The sequence below is a fragment of the Equus asinus genome, chromosome 1 (genome assembly GCF_041296235.1).
Source record: "Equus asinus isolate D_3611 breed Donkey chromosome 1, EquAss-T2T_v2, whole genome shotgun sequence".
Lineage (NCBI taxonomy): Eukaryota > Metazoa > Chordata > Mammalia > Perissodactyla > Equidae > Equus > Equus asinus.
In genome coordinates, this window is record NC_091790.1 from 171,650,001 (window position 1) to 171,672,500 (window position 22,500).

At 34.6% G+C, this 22,500-nt stretch overlaps 1 protein-coding gene across 24 annotated transcripts in view; it reads left to right on the top strand.

The window, feature by feature from the left end:
- The window catches only part of FOXP2 (forkhead box P2), a 522,105-nt gene that overhangs the window by 495,517 nt on the left and 4,088 nt on the right, over positions 1-22,500 (top strand). For 23 of the 24 annotated variants that reach the window (XM_070516813.1, XM_070506227.1, XM_070493287.1 and 20 more), the window contains 2 exons: positions 960-1,029; positions 1,795-1,958. In XM_070516813.1, coding sequence (XP_070372914.1) covers positions 960-1,029; positions 1,795-1,958 — 234 coding nt within the window. The remainder of the gene's footprint in view (positions 1-959; positions 1,030-1,794; positions 1,959-22,500) is intronic. The other variant, XR_011503015.1, reaches the window with a different exon arrangement.

The window sequence follows — 22,500 nt, forward strand, 5'->3', positions numbered from 1 at the left end:
AGAATACTATAGCCTCTAACAGACCACAAAAGGCTGTTTTAAATAAAGCTGGTGTTGCAGACTCTGGTGTTACTAAAAGTACCTTTTTATGAAGAATTTAGGAAAAGATTTTATGAAAACCTAGTGATTTTTGTTTCCCAAATACTTTTTTATTTTCCAGACCAAACTTTATTTTTTGGACCCACCGTGCTTTTTCCCCAACCATGTCAGCTATCTATTCACAGCTGTTAATATGATCAAGATATGGTAGTGTGAGAAAATTACTGTCTGGGAAGTTGGAAATCACTATTTTTTTTTTCTAGAGAACATGACTGCCAAACTTAAGTCAGAAATATAATAGAACACATTTTGTGCTTAATAAATTAACTTCATGTACATTTACCTGCCTCCCCAAACCACGACTGCTTCTGTGAAGACATGACTTTAATGTATTTTATCTACTGTTGGCCCTTCACTTTCAATTTCTGTTGTCAAATATGTGCTAATTTCTGCATTCAAGAAATAGTTAATCCATTATGTTGTCATTTAATTAACTATGGTAATTTGTTATGTTAATTCATGGTGTTCTAGAAATTAACCATTAATTATTTTCTGATTGCATCAAATTGGTAATTGTGTTGTATATTTACATTTTTAAAATTTTATATGAATGCTGTTCTTCTTGGAAATAAAACCTTCCCATAGTTAAAAACAGGTTTAGGGATCCTCAAGGTCATGCCTCACTTTGCCTGCACATCATAGTCTAAAGTTTCAGTCCTCATATTTCTGGACCAAATCAATATATAGTATATAGAGAATTATGTATTTGAACCCTATCACTTTATTTCTGTGACCTTAGGTACATCCACTCTGGACTAGTGTGAGCTCACAAGCTGGAATGTCTCTTTTTAGCTGAGATTATTGAGATCCACATATTTTATATTTTGACTTATAAATCATCTTTATATTTTTTCTTCCAGAAGCCCAACCTTAGTAAAAAACATACCTACCAGTTTAGGCTATGGAGCAGCTCTTAATGCTAGTTTGCAGGTAATATCATTAAATGCAACTTCCCACTATCCTTGTATTTGAATGTTTTGGCTTTTTTTTTTTTCTTTTTTGCCATGGCTTTGTATGTAGGTATGATTGTGATTGTTCTTAATAGTTGGTTTATCATCCAAGTAAGTTGTAGTACCTAGTACTGCAGGAAGCACTGGTTCTAATTCAAGCTACTTTTGATGTGAAGAAGCGAGAAGGACACCCTGTGGCAAAATCTGGAACATTCGGTTTTCCTGCAAATGCTAGATTGATAGAAGCTTTTGCAAATGCATGTGGCTATGCATTAATATTTATCCAGGCTGTCATAAATGATTTCACATCATAGTGTTGGGGAACATGGTGCTTGTGGCAAAAACTTTAAAGTTTAATTATAATATATAATTTTTATGCAGAGGAGGCAAATGTCAGGACTTCTTTATTTTGAGTTAAGTTCTGGTCATTTTTAAAAAGCTGAGCAACTGCTTATATTATCTTGGAGTATTTCACTACATATGAGCCTACAACATTGCATTATGTGGAAGGCTGCAACGTGAGTGAGAAAGTTTGCTGGAAGAACTATTATTTGTATTTTCACATCACACAATTATCTCTGCCACAAGTTGTCAGTTAGGAATCTTTGTCTTTCCCATACATTTTATTTAAATGCTTCTAAAGTATCTGCATCATGATTCGAACTCATTAAAAGAAGATGCATGTTTTAAAAATTATTTTAAAGGACGTTTCAAAAGTTGTTTTACATCCTCTTCATTTCACTAGGCTGCCTTGGCAGAGAGCAGTTTACCTTTGCTAAGTAACCCCGGACTGATCAATAATGCATCCAGTGGCCTGCTACAGGCTGTCCACGAAGACCTCAATGGTTCGCTGGATCACATCGACAGCAATGGGAACAGCAGTCCGGGCTGCTCACCTCAGCCGCACATGTAAGTGTGGTTCACAGACTCTGTAAAGGGAAGAACATATATTCATATGCTTCTAAAATTTAGTGTTCTTCTGGAGTTTTTAATGGTGTATAAGTAAAAAACACAAGTTTAAGTGGAGTTCAATTGCACCATGTTCGTGATACGAAAAAGTGTATCAAAATCAGTTTTTAATACTTAGATTCTCTCTAGTGTCCTATAATGACTGTACCAGCAGTCCTCTACAAATTGTTAGTACCCACTAACATTCTCTTGGGTGTAAAGTGGTGTCTAAGATGAGTCTACATCTTATGGGTCATTATCACAGTTTGGTTTGTATGGTGCAATAAGAATATTCATGATGGAATAAGTTGTCGTAATTTTTACTACTATTACAGGTCTCTAAACCATTTATGAACTGTAGTCAAGATATTGCCCGTTTTTATAAACCGTAAAATGCAAAGTTTAACTGTTACCCACAGTTTACATAGAAGCTAGTAAAGTGTAACTTTTTGCCTGTCTTATAAATCAGTGTAATTACATATTCAACTTTAATTACTGGTGCGTCTGTATTGGCAAGGTTTATATGTTATATTTTATGCAAGACTACGATTCCTATAAATATTTAGCAGCTAACTATATCATTAATTACTCTAAAATCTTTCCCCTACCATCTTTTTAATGGAGCTGAGAGAGTAGATGTATTAAAAATTGATGTATTGTGGATTTCAGAAATGTGTATGACACTTTAAAAAATGCCTGTCCTTATTCAATAGGCCAAGCATATCAGTTTCTTGTTTACTAAGAAGTATTGACCCCGGGAGAACTTAGAATTCAGGGGAAAGAAATTAGAATCTGAATAATGAAGTGTATACACCGTTCACTTATTAGGATGAGTTGTAACATACGTCCATACTTCCTAGAGTTAAACATCATATACTTCTAATTTCGGATTATTGAGGTAAGAATAGTACTTTCTCTCATTTTTATATTTTCTTCCCCTATTTTTGTATTAAATATCCAGCCCAAGACCTGAAAGAGAAATGTGGTCTTTATATGTGCCCATTTCCATGTGACCTTTCACAGGATGTTATTTTTGTTGACTTTTTAAGTGTCTTATTCTGTTTGACATATGAATGCCTTTCAGACCAGGTGCCTAATTGCTTCATAGCACCTTTACTCCATCACCTTTGCAAAAAACACACTGTGAACATTAATGTGTTTTATCAGCTTCCAAACCATTACTTTTTCAAAATGGAAAAATTTGTCTTTTGGAAGTGTCTTTAGATGTATTAAATAATACAAAAGAAGTAATAAAACTCGAAGTAGAAAGAACATGAATATATGCTCTTGAGAGCAGCAGTACTCTAAAACAAGGGAAGTGAGCAATCAGACAGAAGTTTTTATATCCCTGCTTTATCCTCTCAGCCAGGCAGTGGGTAGCTTGAGGCCCTTTCCTTTCAGCGGCCCTCCTGAGTATGCTAATGCTGGCTCCCTGTATAAAATGCTAAAACAATAAAACTTTAAAGAGCAAACAAGAGTTAGATCCTGTTTTCCCCCTTTAAAAAAAAAGAGCTATTTCAGGGAAACGAAAAGACATTCATAATAAAAGTGTTTAAGCTGTTGAGGCAACTCCCTGTGCTAATATGCAATATATAGGGATTGTTATCGACCATAGAGAAAGGATATGTAAAGAAGTATTTTTTAATATAATTGACCAGTGATAAGACTATTAAAATAAAAAATTAATGATTCAATAAAATAGTTTATTAAACATTGTGTTTTAGGACCTGAGATAATAATTGGGCTAAATTACGGCATTGTAAGGTTAGTCGTATTTTTCGTTTGGCAATTGCTATTTTAGATTCTTCATTTTATTATTAATTTAGTTACAGTTTAATTGTGAAATATCTCATAGAAAAAATAGTATGCGTAAAACAATATATAAAAATTGTGTACTTAATGCCTGATGTACCGCCACTATGGGTTTATAAAACTAAATGTTCACAGTCAGTATAGCATACATTTTGTGCTTATATGAATTAGTGCATGTGAAAAATATTCATGTGTATTTTCCATAGAGAGAAAAAGGAAAGCTTCCCTCAGCTTGTTGGAAATAGATTTCAGAAAATATAAAAATTAGAGGAAGACCAAATCTTGTCTTTTCCTAAATTATATAAATTATAATCAAATTTTGAATTATCTTGCCAAATTTTGAGTCGACATTTATTCTTTGAATCTGTTTCTGCTGCTTTCATTAACTTTTTATGTATTAGATGTCAAATATTATTGATGGAATGTCACTTCAGTATTCTGTATCTTCATCTTATAGAGTCTTAAGATGCTTGTACTTAAAGAATGTTAGGCATTTTATATATATTATGAGGCAAGCAAAAAATGTATTTAATTCTCTCAATCAAAATTTGGCTGCATATAATTGAATGCATTTCAGAGTATTCTGAAGATTAAACAGAAGTGAAAGAAATTTTATAAAACATTTAAATAGCATACTGTGTGTCCTGAAATGAAGTCATGGTACTTGTCATTGATATTGTTGTTTTGGAAGTGGGGTAGTTATGCTGATGCAGCTGTGGATGAGAAGCACAAAGGCCTCATGGTCTCAGTACCTGGGGTCTGGTGACAGACTGTAGAGGTTCCAGTCCCAGATTTAGCACTTATTAGCTGAGTAGCATTCCATTTCTTTCCTCGGTTTTCTCAGCTGGAAATGAGGTAAGTAATAATAATACCTATCTCATAGGATTCTTGCAAATGAAATGAGTGCCTGGAACATTAGAATTGCTCCATGTGTCCTTCATAATGCTGTGTACACAGTTTCTGGTGTATGTTACCTCTTGTAATACCTCTTTGTTACTATAAATGAGACTATAAACAATATTAAAATATTTCACATTTTAATGCATTTTTCTAGGCACTCCATAAATGTGTGATTAGTCTCCTTGACTGTCCCTTTCCTTTTCCTCTCACCTCCTCTTATAATTCATGAAGTAAGCAGATTCATAAAAATGAAACAACATGAGACAGGAATTCATGATAGGGAGCACATTACTCAGGGTCTATAAGAGATTTTTGAGATAAGAAGATGTTATCTGAGGTTGTAGGCAGTGAACAATTCAAATAGAATAATATCAACCCAGAACAGGAACTTGTGATATGTACCTTGAAAACACTGAGTATAGGTTTGACAGAAATTTAGAATACAAAAAAGGAAAATAGAATTTAGAATATATGAAATGGGACCAGACTATTGAGTATCCTAAACGCCAAGCTATGGTGTGTGTTTTAGTCAGTATGGAGCCTGTTAATGTTATGAGGTTGAGTTTCACACTGTCAGAGCTGTGCTTTAGGAAAAGTAATCTGAAAATATACTGAAGGAACCATGACTAAATGAAACTCATGTATGATAGCATATTTCTGGGGTTGGGAGACGCTAGAAGCAGATTAACTCTTACAGTGTGTGGTATGTGACCTAAGTACAAAGCTGGGAGTGGAGAACAAGAAATTGATACAAGAATGGCTGTGAAAAGAAATACCAGAACAAGACAACAGATTGAATGCTATGGACAAACAGGAAAATTAGGAAACATCTTAGCAGTTTTAATAGCCCACAGAGAGAAACAGAGGACACAAGAGGACAGGCTCACTAGGGAAAATGATGAGTGCAGCATTTTGCTTGCTGAATCCAAGAACATAAATGTCCTTAGATTCAGGAAAAACAAAGCTGAAACTTTTTGTTTGTTTGTGTAGTCCTTTTATTCAACTCCAAAGTAGTAAAATCCTGCATAGTAGAATATAGAGGTATTCTTGAGATTGGTAGAGAAGATGATTTGAAGCTTTAGAAGAGTGAAATAGCCATGGGTTAGTGCTTCTTATAAATTATTTTTAGAGAACAAGAGATGCCAAATTATCATCCATATTCCTCAATTCGACCCTCCATATTTAACACTTTCCCTCCACTCCAATTTTTACTCTTTGAATGTCCTGAAAGGAGGCTTTTGCCAAACTAGCACATTTATTTTGCCTGAACTATTTGCCTTTCTGCCCTCTCCTGTTTCCACTCCTAGTCTTCTTTCCCTTACCTAAATTCTACCTTTCCTTAAGGACCTAGTCCTATTTTCCCAGGAGGTTTTCCCAGATGATTTTGCTGTCAGGACGCACACTCTGCTGCACACTTCTGAGGAGCTCACTCCTTGTACCATTATCTGGAATAACAGCGTGTGTATGAGCACATGTGTGTTCATGCACACATACATGCTCATTTTGCAGATATCCCTAGCTTAAGGACAGAGACTCTTTAGACCTTTTTAGTATATGAAACCTCTAACACATTATACCATGCAAAGTAAGCTTTCAGTAGCCATATGATACTGATTAGGAAGAATCAGATGGGAGGTAACTGTTAATTTGAAATGGTTTGACTTCAGGAGGTAATCCCTACAAGAATAAAATCCAGGATCATCTTAGAACCCTGAAGAAGGGAGAGCAAGAGATTTTAGGAAAATGACGTAAATAAATATAATGTTCATCTTTATGAGGGAGCTAAGAGATCTTTCTAAGTGTTTATAGAGTATACTTGTGAAGTTTTATTTTTAATTATTTAATTAATATGCATTTTATAACTGTCCAAATTTATGTGAATAGAAAGTGGCAGGCCCCTTCACCTCATTCATGATTATCCTTCTAGACCTTAGTAAATTTTATGTATCTTGTTGAAGGTGAATTGAAAAAGAAAAAAAAATTGTTGAGATTAATGCAGTATTAATCAGATGAATGTTCAAGGACATTTTAGCAAAAAATAGGAAAGGTTAAAGCCAGGTGGAATAATATAGATTCTACACAATAATTTTTTGAGATTTGTTTTGATTCTTTTCAATCAAATAGATTTTTAGAATCTTTATTTTCTATTGCTGTTGAAAGAGTTCTAGAGCCATCCATGATCTGAACAAATGTAAAGGATGCTTCCTTTAAGAGTCTGAGCTGAATATCATTACAATATATGATACTCTTCCCTTCTGCACCTCAGTGCCAATATTCCCTTAGTACCTGACTTTTCCTTGTTCTACAGAATATGGATAAAAATTACTTTAGATTTCTATTTTATATGGATGTTTTAAAAACATCTTTGAAAAAGTACTTAAAGCGTTAGGATTGATGCTGTGTTCAGGCGGAAAAAATTGGAACTTACTCTCTTCTCCCATGTGTTAGACTTAAATGAAGGAAAAGAGAAGAAAACATTCGGAGTAGCCCTGGAAGGTGAACTCATACTGGTAGAATCAATCCATTTCCTGTCCCTTCCAAACCTGAGGCAAAAAGAGAAATTTAATGATGTACTCACCATATTAGTTCAACACGGTTTTTTCTTTTTTATTAAGCAATTGTTTCTCCTCACTCTCAATAAATTGGCTCAGATTTGCCTTTTTTGTCCGGTAAAAATGTTAAATGAGATCCCCATTTTTATATTTTCAAATTTTGTTTCCAGAGATCAAAATGAATGTTCTTCCTGAGCTGGTTTTGTATTGAGGGCTTTACGCACAAAGCCTTCCATTGTCATCTTGTTCCCCTTTCTGACTATTCGAGTCTCCTACTGTTGAGTGTTCAGATCATTTCTTACATGTCATTCCTGAATCCTCTTAGCCTCTATGTCATTTCAAAGTTCTACTTGTTAATATTCCATTTAGTTGCAAGTAATTATCACTTTCTACCCCTTATTAAAGCAAATATTTAAAGTTTGAGAGCTAATGATTTTCTATATAGAATCCAAATGTTAATATGGTTCATGTAAGACTAGAAAATAAATTTGTTGTGTCCTTAGAAGCCAAAACTTTAGAGTAAGGAAATCAAAGGCTGAGGCATTGCATAAAAGGAGTAGCACAGTATGATTTCAGGACTGCAATGGAAATCACATTACTCTCTCTGATTATCATGTTGAACATAGATTCTACATGCCCCAGAACCTTCTATACATCATATGTCCCAGTCGTCTTTACACCATCCTCTGCTCCTTGAGAGCCTCAGTTGTTACATCATTCCAATGATAAGCTTCAGCCTCTCCTGGAAAGAATACTTTTCAACCAAAGACAGCTAAAAGGGACTTCAAGACCCCCATTTTGTAAATAGTATTGAAAATCTAATATAAACTGTGAATTGTCATGAAACTTAATGAAAATATTCAAGTATAATATTACCTTCCTTTCTTCTATTCTCTTTGGCTGCTTCAAATTTAAATTGCCTTTTGTAGGCACATGTAGAATTTGCAGACTCTACCGTTGGTTGGTGATATTTTATATAAAATCCCTACAGATCTTAGATCTCTCTGTGGACAAAAGCATTTGAAATTGGAGTGGCTCTGTATGTCAGAGGAAAGCAGTTGAAAGTGACTGACAACTTGAGCAAGTGGCATGCTCTCTCTCATTGTTTTCATGCCTGTTAAGCCTCCGCTATTTTTGCTGACGTGTTGGATCATTAAGATAATTATGAAGCTCTAAACATAAAAGCATTTTTTTTCCTTTACGTATGTTTTCACAGTTTTTTCTAATTCACGATTTTTCAGTTACCTTTAATTTTTTTCCCCCAACACATCTGGGCTTCATAATTGTTTTTCTGATTTAATTCCATTTTTATTTAATCTCTAAACTTTTTCATTGACTTTGCTAGTTAGCTTTGAGATCTCTTTCCAAAATGATTGTACAGAACTTATGATTATGCCAGCTCTTTATCAGCTCATCTTTTTTTTTTAAGTGCTGCAAGTTTGGCTCAGTAGCTGCTGTTCTTTTTTACATTATTCCAGTCCCCATATGTGGCACTTATAACTCATTCTAGTTCCTCTTAATAAAAAGATCCTCCCAGAGATACAGTGCCTTCAGCAAAAATGTGTTGTATCCCCACCGTGCCAATTGTGGAAATTTGTGGGTTCCTGTAGGGTTTTGAAGGATTTTTATAGAACTATACAGATGATATCTGACATCTGTGGTATGAATCCTCACAATTTAGGCAAAGTGTGTCAGAAAACTTTTAGCTGACAATATTGTAGCTTACTGCTTCTGTTTCATATCTAAAGAAGATACTTTGTTAGAAGGTACATCTTCATTGGCAGTAACACTAGCTGAGCCTTAGAAATTTGTTTTCTCTAAGGGTCAAAAAGTCATTGACTGAGTTGTTAAAAAAAATGAATATTGCTATTCAGTATTAATTTTTTCCTTCTTCTAGTACCAGGGAAAAATAAAGATTTTTAAATTCTCATATGGTATTTTAACCTCAGCTTTTGACATAAGGCTTGGGAAGTGGATGTAAATTTGATGACTGTAGGCATTTGTATAGCAACAGATGACCAAATAGTTTGACATAATTAGTGAAAATTAACATTCTTTGATTTGTTCAACATTATCTTAATCTTTGAAGACTGAAAATGGAGAACATCAGAAGGACAGTTAAAAGGCAAAAGGAAAAGTAATCATTGGCCACACAATGTTATCTTGTTATCAATAAATTTAAATTTGCAACATTAAATCTGAGGTCCCTTCCATTAACTAACAAGTCAGAAAAAGGACAGAGTGCACTAGATTTAGAATAAAAGGTAAATATTGTTTTTAGTCCCTATCCCATTCTCATATTTAGAACCAACAGAACATAACTAAGCATAGTTTAGGAGAAAATTGAACGTTGGGTCAGTCCTACGGTTTAATTTGAACAAAGGAATAGTTCAAGAGCGGGTCTCAGAGGTTAGACAGACCTAATGACATGAACAATATATAATCCTGGTGGAGAGCAGTCTCTGTAAAGACATCCAGGAGACAGCTTCACCAAGAGCCGGCAGTGAATGGGCAGCAACCCATGAAGGCAGTTTGGCAAAGGGAAATAGATAACAGTCCAGAAAAGTGGGTGAGCCACATCAGGGAGAGCTAGCCATAGACATATGGCTCAACTACAGGACTTTGAGGTCAACATCTTCAAAGAGCCAGAACCCAACTTGTCAAAGAAGAAATCTGAAAGAAACTGAGACCTACACTTTGTGTACCCATATGCCCATCCTGACATTTCTGATTGAAACTTAGTCCAAGGAACCAGGCAGAAACACAGTTTTTGGATGAATGGTTCAAAGGAGTTTTGGTGCAGCAGCAAAGCTGACTTAATGGCTGAGTGTCAAGGTGTAATTTAGGCTTTATTTTATTTCTCTAGCCAATAGATTAGAACTATAAAGGTCCTTAGATCCCTAGCTTAATGTTTGCTGAAAGTTTCCATTTACAAGACACAAAATGTAATGGTACCAATTCTATCTCAATGGTCAGCTATTTTGGTTCTGAGATTGGGCACAATATATTTCTACTTATCAGTGTTCAAAGTATTTACATCTATATGTTTGTTTTGTTACAGCTATTTGGGTCACATCTGTCATTTTTATAAATCAAATAGAATGGTAAATCTTAAAGAATTTTGTTGTATTTTTTAGTCAGCAATGCAGCAAAACTATCTGAAATCATTTGAGAGTGAACGTCCAAATCATATAAAATCCAGTTCCTTTAAACAATGTTGCATAAATTTGAATAAATTTCAATATAATGCTGAAGGTAAGGGCAAGAAATCCTAGAGAAATTTGGATATACATATATATGCATGCAATTTATAAAATTATGTTTCATTAACCTTAATCCACCTTTTTGTTATATTTCTTAGAACTTCTATTGACTTTAAATGGAACTTTGGAACTCCACTTCTGAGTCAGATCTGTTGGGATGTAGGACAGAATTATAAATTTCATCCTTAAGACTAGCAATGTCTCTTAGAAGAGAAACTTTTATTACAATTATCTGAAAATAACATTCCTTTGTAATCAAACATTAAATGGCTGCATTTTTTAGAAAATATAGTGAGAATTCTAAGATTCATTAAATATATTAGGATTAAAGTTGTTTTCTGACTTTAAGATGAAAAATTTAAATTTATTTTCCTGTTTATTCTTAGCCAGGACAAAAAGGTATGGGAAATTTGGTATGGCATGTTCTATTATATTCTGCATAAAGGAAACTATACAAGATATATATGGAATGAGGAATCATTTGTTCACTCCAAATTTTCTATTCCCTTTTAATGGTTGCACATTTCTGGGGGAAGAATACTTTCCTTTCAGTCAAGAGATAAGCAGAATTTTTGTCTATTGAACTGGAGTGGTAGTTCTGAATACTGTCCTAATGGCAGCTATGTGCAAACTCATTCCATCAAAACAGTCACTTCAATCAACACCAGAATTTTTGTGGTAAATATTATTTTAATTTACAAAGAGAAAACAATCTTGAAAAATAATAAATTTGAAAAAAATCGAACCACACTAATAAAGGTCTGTTTTATAATTTCTTTTTTATATTAAAGATTGGTCCTGAGCTAACATCGGTTACCAATATTCTTTTTCTTTTCTTTTTCTTCTTCTCCCCAAAATCCCACAGTACATAACTGTATATTCTAGTGGTAGGTCCTTCTGGTTCTGGTTCATAATTGTATATTTTAGTTGTGGGTCCTTCTAGTTGGGACATGTGGAACACCACCTCAGCATGGCTTGCTGAGCCGTGCTAGGTCTATGCCCAGGACCTGAACCAGCGAAACCCTGGGCCACCAAAGCGGAGCATGTGAACTTAACCACTCACCCACAGGGCTGGCCCTGTAATTTCTTAATTGATAAAAGAAGAGATAATTTATCATTTCTAGTTGTTTTTGATTATATGGCCTTCTTATTCACTTCTGTTTAAATTTAGAATATAAAATCTAGATTTTAGAGAAAGAAATCAGGATTATCATGTCAAAAGAATAAAATCAAATAAATAACTTCTCTTATGACTATATAAATAACTTTATTTAATTACTCACATTAGCCTAAGATCATCTCTCATTTTAAAAAGTGCTAACAAAGGGCTGGCCCCATGGCCAACTGGTTAAGTTCGCACCCTCTGCTTCAGCAGCCCAGGGTTTCACCAGTTTGGATCCTGGGCATGGACCTAGCACCACTCATCAAGCCATGCTGAGGCAGCATCCCACATGCCAGAAGGACCTACAAGTAAAATATACAACTATGTACTAGGGGTGCTTTGGGGAGAAGAAGGAAAAATAAAATCTAACAAGAAAAAGAATACTAACAAAATGTTTTCTTTTAAAAGTAAACTTTCATTTAAAACTTTAATTTCATTTACTAGTTTATTTCTGTGATATGTTAAACTAAAATACTTTCTAAATAGGAAAACAAAATATTACTCTAAAAGTTAGAAAGGTTTAAGAAACATGAATTCTTTCTCGTTTCAATCTGACTTTATACAAATGGAGATAACTAAACTTGCAATTTTTATAAATCTACCATTAAATTTCAAATATAACTATTTCATTTCCTTAATATGTACTAGGAGGAAATGAGTAAAATTGAATTTCCACAATCTCCATTTTTCATATGCTTTCTAAATGAGCATCATTGTGCCAGTTTTCCTGTGAAGCTTCTTTGAAAAAACTAACTTTTGAAAAATTTTGTTTGATGTGATTATGTCTTCCACAATATCAGTCAATAGAAATTAGCTACTCAAAAATAACAAGCAAAAACAAAAATTGAGCCCTCAAAAAGGTAAATCTTTCCATCTTAGTAAAGGATTGTGTGCTTATATTTTGGAATTCATTTTACATCTTCAAAACAATAATATTTATGTAGTAAGTATGAGGGTTTTGCCACTGGCTAATTCCAACTAATTGAATAAAAATTTATTCAAACACATCTGAAATTGAGAGTTAAAGTGCTAAGCATATACTTTCGTTATTTTAAATGCTTATATGCTAGTAGTTGTCATTATTCATTCAACAGCTTTGTGCCAAGTACTAAATAGACATTACAGATAGTTAAAAGAAAATCCCACCTTGTCAAGATATTTCCTTTTGACTAGAAATTTTTGATGATATTTTGCAAAATAGTCAAAAGCTCTGCAAATCAGTGGACAGCATTAAACTATAGCAATACTCAGTCTATTCTGATATTTTTAAATGCCATTACAATTAGCACATCACAATAAATAAGAGACAAGTAAAATTTGTATGATTATAAACACTTTCTATTGGAGTTAACCAATGAATCCCATGTAAGTTAAAGATGTCGATACTAAATTAAGTAGAAGTAAGGATCAAGAAACTTTAAAATCAAGGACTTGAACAAATCTGTATTGAGTGGGAAATAGATGCATGGTTTAAGGGCTTCACATATTTCAATACATTTCTCAAAGAACTGTATATATAAGTTCATTTTACTGGATAAAGATTGCCATAATGGTCAAATAGAATCAATTTCCATAGTACAATTGAAGTATCAGGGCCCACACACTATTGCTGAGGCTAGCTTTTTCAGTATTTTCCGGAGACTAACATTTCTTATAGTAATCATCCACAGTTAGTGACAGAAGTATGTTATCTCCTTCAGGTGTGCTGGGGCAGGGAAAAAGGTTAAAAATTATTCTTATAGGGGGCTGGCCCCGTGGCCGAGTGGTTAAGTCTGTGCGCTCCGCTGCAGGCGGCCCAGTGTTTCGTTGGTTCGAATCCTGGTCACGGACATGGCACTGCTCATCAAACCACGCTGAGGCAGCGTCCCACATGCTACAACTAGAAGGACCCACAACAAAGAATATGCAACTATGTACTGGGGGGCTTTGGGGAGAAAAAGGAAAAAATAAATTCTTTAAAAAAAAAATTATTCTTATAGGATTTTTAAAAGATATATCGTATCTCTTTGTGAAAACATGTTTACTACTCTTTTTTAATAGGTACACTATGTTAAATGTATTAAAAATTTTCTCAAATAACTAGGAGTATCTGAAGAAAAGGTATAAGGTATTCTCCTATAATGAGTAAACCACATAAAAACAGTTTTAATCTAGTCTGACACTTAGTCTTCACTTGTAAATATTTGATAAACTTAACTTTACATTGCCTGAAATTGCCCATATTGTAGATATGAGCCATTAATTATGTCTTTCTTCATAGCATTTATTGACATCTATCATAACATTTAAGATGAATTTTTTTATTGTTAGCTTTGTGGTATTAATAAATACTGCATTTCTAATAGCCTAACCAAATTTATATTGTGCCTCTGAGTTTCTCATAAGTGATGATGTTATATAAATATTTTAATCATTACATTTGCTAATATCTAAATAAAGAAATACCATTGTGATTCTATGGTCTAACATTTATTGAGTTAAAATACATTTTGAACATCTCAGTTTAAGAGAACTTTATTCATAGTACTCTCTTATTCTAAAGAAAAACAGGAATAGTTTATAAGACCTTTTATTTAGTCTTGAATAAAGAGAAAATGAAGACAATTTACATTCCTCTAGGGAGTATACTCTGTGACCACAATCTAAAAAGATAAACTTTCCCATTATAATTGGACTCCTTGCTTTAGGGTGTAGGAAACATTAACATTTCTCTGCCTTTCATTGGTACCTTGGGTACTTATAAATTTCACAACTATAGAAGCAACACATTTCTTTAGGCAACAAATCAGTGTGTTAATGTAGCTAGCCCTCTGCTTGTGCTTTCGGTATATACCATTACTGACAGTGGGCTGTAAAACTGAGAGATTAAACCAGAGTATAAAAATCATTTGCTACTTTGCATTCCTTCTACTAGAGGCTTGGCAAATTGAATGGAGCAGAGGTGAGTTTCATTCATTGAAATGTTGAACAAACATTTGAATGAACATTTATTGAGCACCTAATATGTGCAACATACTGTCCTGGAAACTGGCAGGTGATCTATATCTACAAAGAGGCAAAAACTCTAATAGAGGGTTGGGTATGTCCATAGGTAAAGAGAGAGACCAAGTAAAGGAATGAAAAGAGTTATAACGAAACTCTGAAGTCGAAGACATAAGTGTGTGCACGCCCACAGAGCATCAGAAAAGGCTTCGTGGAGGATGTAGCTTTGCATTAGGCTTAGCATAAAGTAGATTTACAGGCTGAACTTTATGAAATTATTGATATTTGACTGTTTTTCATTTACATAAATAGCAATCTTAAATTTTTTATCCTCATATTAAGCAGAGATGAGAAAGAGAGGATAGATGCAAAGGATATGAAGATACGAGCAAAGGTGATCAAGATATAAAGCACAGGTCTCATTCAGAGAACAGACAGTAATTCCTCTGCCTTGGCATGGGCAGTCTGCCTAGGAGGAACACCTGCAGGATGGGTTTCGACAGGAACTTGGAGAGCCATGTCTTAGAGTTCATTAATCTCCAGCCCTGATGATAGGGTAGAGGCATTAAAAAAATTCATCAATTATTGGGAGATTCCCCAAGACCCTCAAGGGTATATGTTACCTACTCTTAAAAAGACAGATCTTTTTTGCAACTCCTCTTTAGAAATACTAGATGTTTTTCACTTGATAAAATAGCCACACTTTATGCCCTTTTCCCTCGATAGTCAGTTTTAAAATATATTTTTCTTTAAAATGACATACATAGACTGAAAAATAGATTAAAATTTTCAGACAAAGTATCAACAGCCTTTATTAGTTTATTGTGACCATTGCTGCTACTAGCATCTTAATCACAAAGAGGACTGTAGATAAATTTGTTTTCACTATCTTCCCATCTTTCCCTTTCTAACATCCAAGCTTTCTGGGATCCACATCCTCTCTTCCTTGAGCAGTTGAAACAACAAGTATAAAGATTCATCAAAATTGCATATGAGTCATGAAGAGTCATCATCTATTTTAACTTTTAGAATTTTTGACATAGATGTAGGCCCTTTTATCTCCTTGGCAGAGTATAAATGGGAACTATTTCACATATATATAAATTTAAGAGCAATACATGCAAAAACTTTTACTCCTCAACCTATGGCCTAAATTCTTCACTCTCTCCACTGTTTCTAATCCTACCACTTTAGTCCGGACCATCATTACCTTAGTACATTATTTTAGTAGGCTCCTAATTGGTAACCCTACCTTCTATGTCCTACACTTGATCTACACTTTGCAAGTTAGCACTCCTAAAACTCTTCCATCTTTTCACTGCCATGCTCAGAAACCATCAATAGCCCTTCAGTTGGCAGAGAATAAATTTTATTTTATTTTTTTTGAGGAAGCTTAGCCCTGAGCTAACATCTGCTGCCAATCCTCCTCTTTTTGCTGAGGAAGACTGGTCCTGGGCTAACATCCATGCCCATCTTCCTCTACTTTATATGTGGGACGCCTGCCACAGCATGGCTTGCCAAGTGGTGCCGTGTCCGCACCCGGGATCCGAACCGGCAAACCCTGGGCCGCCGAAGCGGAATGTGCGAATTTAACTGCTGCACCACCGGGCCAGCCCCAAGAATAAATTTTAAATTCCATAAAATGCAACTCAAAGGTCCTTCACCATCTGACCTTATTCTGCTTTCTAACATATTTGTTTATTACCAACCCCACTTTCTCCATGACCTCTATACACTCTCAGGGTCCCCATAACATACCTAAGATTCTCCATTTTCCCCATTTCCACTCAGAATACCCTTTCCCTCATCTCTGAATAATGAAAATTTTCACATATTTCAAAGCCTCCCTGCAGTGACACCTCCCTCCTTCATAGAACATTGGCTGGTTACAATGTCGGAATTTCTGTCCGCTCTTTCATAACACTTTGTCTGCTATGGTATTGATCACATTCTGCCTGGTGTTGAAGTTACTTGTTTATATGTCTTACGTCCTCTATTAAACTGAAAACTCTATGAGAACAGAAACCATTGTCCATATCAGCCCCTAGCCCAGTGGTTTGCATATAATGTCTATTGAATTGATTTCTTTTCAGTTATCAAGAAGTAACTTTTACCCTTCTAGAGGTACTTCCATTTCAGGTACTGAGTTTGTACCTCTCTGTCAGGGAATAGTAACAGACTTTATATCTCTCCATCATTAAATACTCTCCCCCCAATTACCTAAAGTAGTTCCAAATAGCTTTCTAATTTTCCCAAGTGTAAGTTATATCAAATTAGGAGGTAGCTATGCCTTCTTTAAGCAAGAAACACAAATCTCTGCTTTTCTGTAGTAAACAGTAGGCAGTGGACTAAAAGAAACAGTTGAATTAGAAATCTTCTGTTTCACAGACAGGCACTTTTTTAACTGTTTGCAATGAATTCCTGGATTTTAGTTCGAAGGAATACCCATTATTTATCAAATAGATAATTTGCTTTAAAATCAAAGATGAAACTACTTCCAAATCCATTTAAAGGAATATGGTATATTTTATCAGGTTTAGAAGAACTGCTAAAACGACTATCAGGGTAAACATGTTTCCCTTCTGTCTGTGCCAAAGGTTTGTACTCTTAAGGTTGTAATAATACAGAGGCCCGGCATGTATCGTGTCCAATAAATAAATGAATGGTTGGGGAGATCATCCAGTCCAGACTTTGTAGACTCTTGCCTTAAGATATGTTAAAAATAAGGCTGCTTATATTCCTTTATTCAAGATCTCACAAACGAGACAAGAAAAAAATCAGTGACTCCACTAGTTTTTTTTTTTTTCTTTTTGTTCATAAGTTCAAAAAAAAACAAAACAAAACAACAAATCCTCGATGTTTCAAATGTTACGTTTTACTCCTGGAAACAACTGATTCTATTTGTTTGAAGTAGCTTCTGGTTGACTAATTATTAAAGGCTCCATGAAGGACTGTGGTTAACCTGAAGACACCTCATATAGTAACTTAAGGGAGTATGCATAAATTTCAAATCTGGGAAAATGATGAATATTTGAACCATGCAGAATAGATCTTCTTCAAAGTGAGGAAGAGTTTTATCACCAGGTTAGTCAAGAATTTCTCTCTTTTGTCCATCTGAACTTGCTTTCACTTTACTATCTTTAATGAATCCCATTAGGAGTGTATATGCATTGGGATTCTTCTTAGAGGCAAATAACCTCTCTCAGCTATTAACTCCTCCAGTATCACTTAAATGCTACTTCTCGTAGTACACTTATGGCTGATGATCTTGTAGTTATTCGAGTAGATACTTCCCAAATACTAGACTGGAGGTGGAGGTTCTTTGATAGATATTTAAATACTCCACAGTGCCTTATATATAGAAGTTGTGCAATAAACTTTTGTTAAATTAATAATTGGCAGTAGGAGATAATGGTAATATGTTATTAGCTTTTCCTGTCAAAGTGAAACTGATGCTCTTTATGCCATTATGGACACAGAGGACTTGACTCAATCCATAGCATAAAGGAATTTTTGGCAGAAAAATATATTTTCTAATAGTCTTATATATATTGCTATGTCTCTTTAAATTTCCATTTTTTTAGTCAACTTTGTTACTCATTTAAGGTTTTTCCAGCTGAATATGTATTATCAGACTTCATAAGCCTCAATGTGCATAGCAAATATGCTACAGGTCTGGACCATTTCAATCCGTGTATGTTAATGACTTTAATGACAAGCTAATGATGAGGCCTGGGATGGATGGCTGTGGGGAATAAGAGTCGGGGCTCTGCGTACAGAGCATTTCAGTGATGCACCTTCCACTTTGAAATTTACTTTCCTCTGTTCATTAAAAATGATCCAAGACATGACCTGAGCTTGTGGCTTAGTGTTTTAGTGTTCAAGAATGCATTAGTAAATAATTCTTTGGAATAATTATAGTAATATGTCAGCTTAATTTCTTCTTTGTATTGTGTTGCCTTAAATGTACTTTTAAAGAAATGTAGCTGGTCATTACTTTAATAACCCTAATGCTTGACATCTGATATGTTGGGTACATATATCTTTGTTTTATGACGTTTCTGCCTCCAAATATCAGTTATACCCATAGCATAGTACTAAAAATCTCACTTTGAGAGTAGAGCTAAAATATTTTTAGAGATAATTAAGCTCACACAATGTTTAAAAATTAATTAATGTATTTATACCATACCTTCTTCAAAAAAGGACTTAAGGTTGTAATTATATCATGACTGTATCTAACATTTATTGACCACTTATGACCCAAACATGGTTCCAAGCGGTTTACATATATTAAAAAAATCATTTCGTCCTCATCACAACTGTATAAAGTAGGTACTTTATTATCCCTGCATTATAAGTGAAGAAAAGAAGGTACGGAGATGTTAGGTAACTCTCCCAAGGTCGCGTAGCTAGGAAGTAAAGGAGCGAGGGTTCAAACCCAAGCATTTTATCCTCAAAGCCCACTATATTCTTAAACCCTATATTACTCACCGCTTAACTGCTGCTGCGTGACTAAAGATTATAAATGAGGTGCCTAAACTATTCAGTATTACTTTACACTATACTCACAAGTTAATCAAAAGACTAAATACATAAAATTTATCATATTAAATTACACCCTACTAATTAAAATCCTTTAGATGATTCCACTGGAGAAGAGGATATATAAGGAAGAGTCAGTGAGCACTAAATAGAGAGAGAATTTCTTTAAAGGGATTCCTTTGTTTTATTTAAATTGTCAGGGATATTTCTATGGTGGAGGGGAGCATTTTTCCTAGAAGAAAACCTAGTTATCCTGTAGTGGTGTAGCACATGGTACCTTGAAGAATCTGGAAAAATGAGCATTACAGAGCTATCTACTTTTTTTCCCAGAAATAAATTAAATAGCTCTCATATTCTGTAATGGGCGAGAGAAGGGAAAGAGACTGCTAATAGCCACAGAAGAGACTAATTTCACATTTATCCCACACCCACCAAAGTCATGTGGTTTCCTTGTGTTCCACTTCTTTTGAATTGGCATGCAACAGGACACATGAAAGCATGGAGCTCTTTAGATCCAAAAAATGAAAAACCTAATGTAAAGAGAGATAATAATAATAGAATTTTATTTTTATTGAAAATGATTCCACCAGTTTACAGGCGGAGGTACTGTAACTTTCAAGCAGTTTTATTCCCTAGGATGCTTAAACTTCTCTTGTTACTTCTATTTCTTTCTTAGACATTATGTTTTAAAAACTGAGCGTTGTTAATTATTGGCTTTGATTTTAGATTATTTTAGTAAATTAGCAGCCTAATACTGTAGCCTTAAGGGAAAATTGTATTTGCATCTTTCCCAAGTCTGATACCTTGTTCATGAACGAATTCTGAATGGAAAGGATTCCAAGAAGACTTAATTCCAGAGAGAAATTGTCTCTTTTAGAATTAATGCTTAATGCCTTGATGGCACATCATTTACTCAATCAATACGTATTCACTGGGTGCTTGCTATGAGTATAGCTCACTTCCTCTGTGAAGTTCATAGTCTAGTTGGCAAGACGTAGTGCAGCCACCACTAGAAAGAGTTCAGTACAGTGCACATGAGTTAAGGCAACATGGGATAGCAAGAATCACAAGGTTCCAAGAAACATTCCAGAGGCCAGCATGTGTACTAGTCCTGGCTCTGCCTGTACTTATCATTATCAGTTGGAATGTCATTCATTTTCTAATCTGTAAAATAGGAGCATTGAATAAAATTATGTTGGATACAATTTTAGGATTCAAAGATTCTGTAGTTTTGAGTATCAGAATCAACAAAAAATGCTTTGGAGGGTCAAAGTAGGAGGTCAGTGCAAGCTGGACAGGTCAAAGAAAGTCTTTAGGAGTAGATAAGATATAAATTGGTCCTTAAAGGTAGACAGGATGTGCATAGGAAGAACACAGTGCAGAAAGGGAATTCAGGTTCAGTGTACACGCAGAGAGTAGAGAAAGGAAGCGCAGACTAAGTCGGCGTGAAAAATGGCTTGGAGTAGGAACTGAGCATGATGTCTTAAGGATGATGTTTGGAGTCTGGAATGGAAGTTATTATTCAGAAATAATGTGGTACATACGCAGGTTGAGGCCTCCCTATTGAGAATGATCGTGTCTCATTCCCCTGTGTCTCGGTTCAGACAGATTTTTGTGCAAGGCAGTGACATTTGAATAGTTCTTGCATTTTAAAATTGTCAAGAATACAATGGGACATAGCTTTATAGCTCTCCTTCAAAAAAACTATCTGTATGTGTTTTGAAAATACATCTGCCATCCTCTTTACCTGGAACATGAGGGTTTTTTTGCGAGGTTCTTTATTCAAATAAAATCCAACCCAGAAAAGTAAACACAAATGAATCAGATATGCATGATATGGCAGTGCTCCAGCTGAGGGGACAGTGGAAGTGAAACAGGAGATTAGGAAGCAGGATCAGAGTAGGGGTCCTCCTAGGTCTTCTCAGAGCCCAGAGAATCTTAAGTCATACCGACTACACAAGAGATCAAATCTTTAGCTAAAATTATAAGATGCCCAAAATAATGCTAATTGACTCGAGGGTAATCCCACAGAACGGTGCTAGATATCTGTGTATCTCTTACCAGCTACTCAGTGTCTGCTTAGAAATATTCAGCTATTTAAGCTTGGAGGTTTTGAATGTTCACAGGTCATTTATGAGGCCTAATTAGAAAAAGGTGCCATTATATTAACCTTAGGAGTTTATTCTAATTATTTCCAGTACTTAGAGTTTAGCATTCACGAAAATGTTTTGAATCCCAGATTTAACCTGTAAAATTTTAAATTATAAATTCAACTTATAACGATTATTAAATCAAAATGTCATTTTTAAAATCAAGGCCATTAAATGAATGTGAACTTTCACAAGTACTCTTATTAGGAGATTTCATTTGTATATTTTAGAGGGTACTTTGGGAATATTAACATTAGATTTAATAAATGCTTAAAATTCTGGACATTTCTACTTGATACCATAATAACTAGTTGGTTCATCAGTCATTTTACTCAAACTATTGGCTAGTTCAATGAAACATTTAGTCAAAATAGTTTTTTAATTCAGTTGGTAGATTTTGTTAGTCAAAATAATTGGTTTTATCTTTTAAACGATCCTCTCAAGCAGTTTTTATGATTTCAGACTTTTGCTATCCTGAAATCATCTATGGGTAAAGCACACACGCGCGTGCTCATGCTTATACATAGACCCCTCCCCACCTCCGTGGTGCACATTTCTAATTTTTTAATTGACTACGTAACCTTTTATTAGGACCAAACAGTTTATTCATCACATAAAATAGTATCTAAAAATTAGTCATATGCTTTTATTAGAAGTCCTACTTTTCTAATTTATCAGTTATTCTTTAATAAATAATTTTGGTTATTTCAGGGACTACAATTTTATTTCTCATGCAGTGCAATAAATAGTACCTTGGAGACTGGAAACTACAGTGGTTTTCCTTAGATCCGTAGTACAGTGCTTTGGATTTAACACAACTTTTTGTACACATAAAATGTAAGCACAGTAACTTCAGTTTCATTAAATATCAGTGGCAAACTCTCTTCTTGGCTTTTTATTTGTATTGGCTACAATATAATTTCATGATTTACCCCACAGAGTGCAATAATGGCCGCTTCCCGTAGTCTCTAACCTGTCCCTAGGGAGTGATCTGTACTGAGAATGGAGAGATTAGAGCTGGTAGTAGCTTGATACAGTAGCAACATTGGGGAAATTTCAGTGTTCTTCGCCCATGCGTGCAAAATGTGAGAACAGTTCCAGGAACATCACCCAGAATTGGCTTTCCTGACTGGCTTT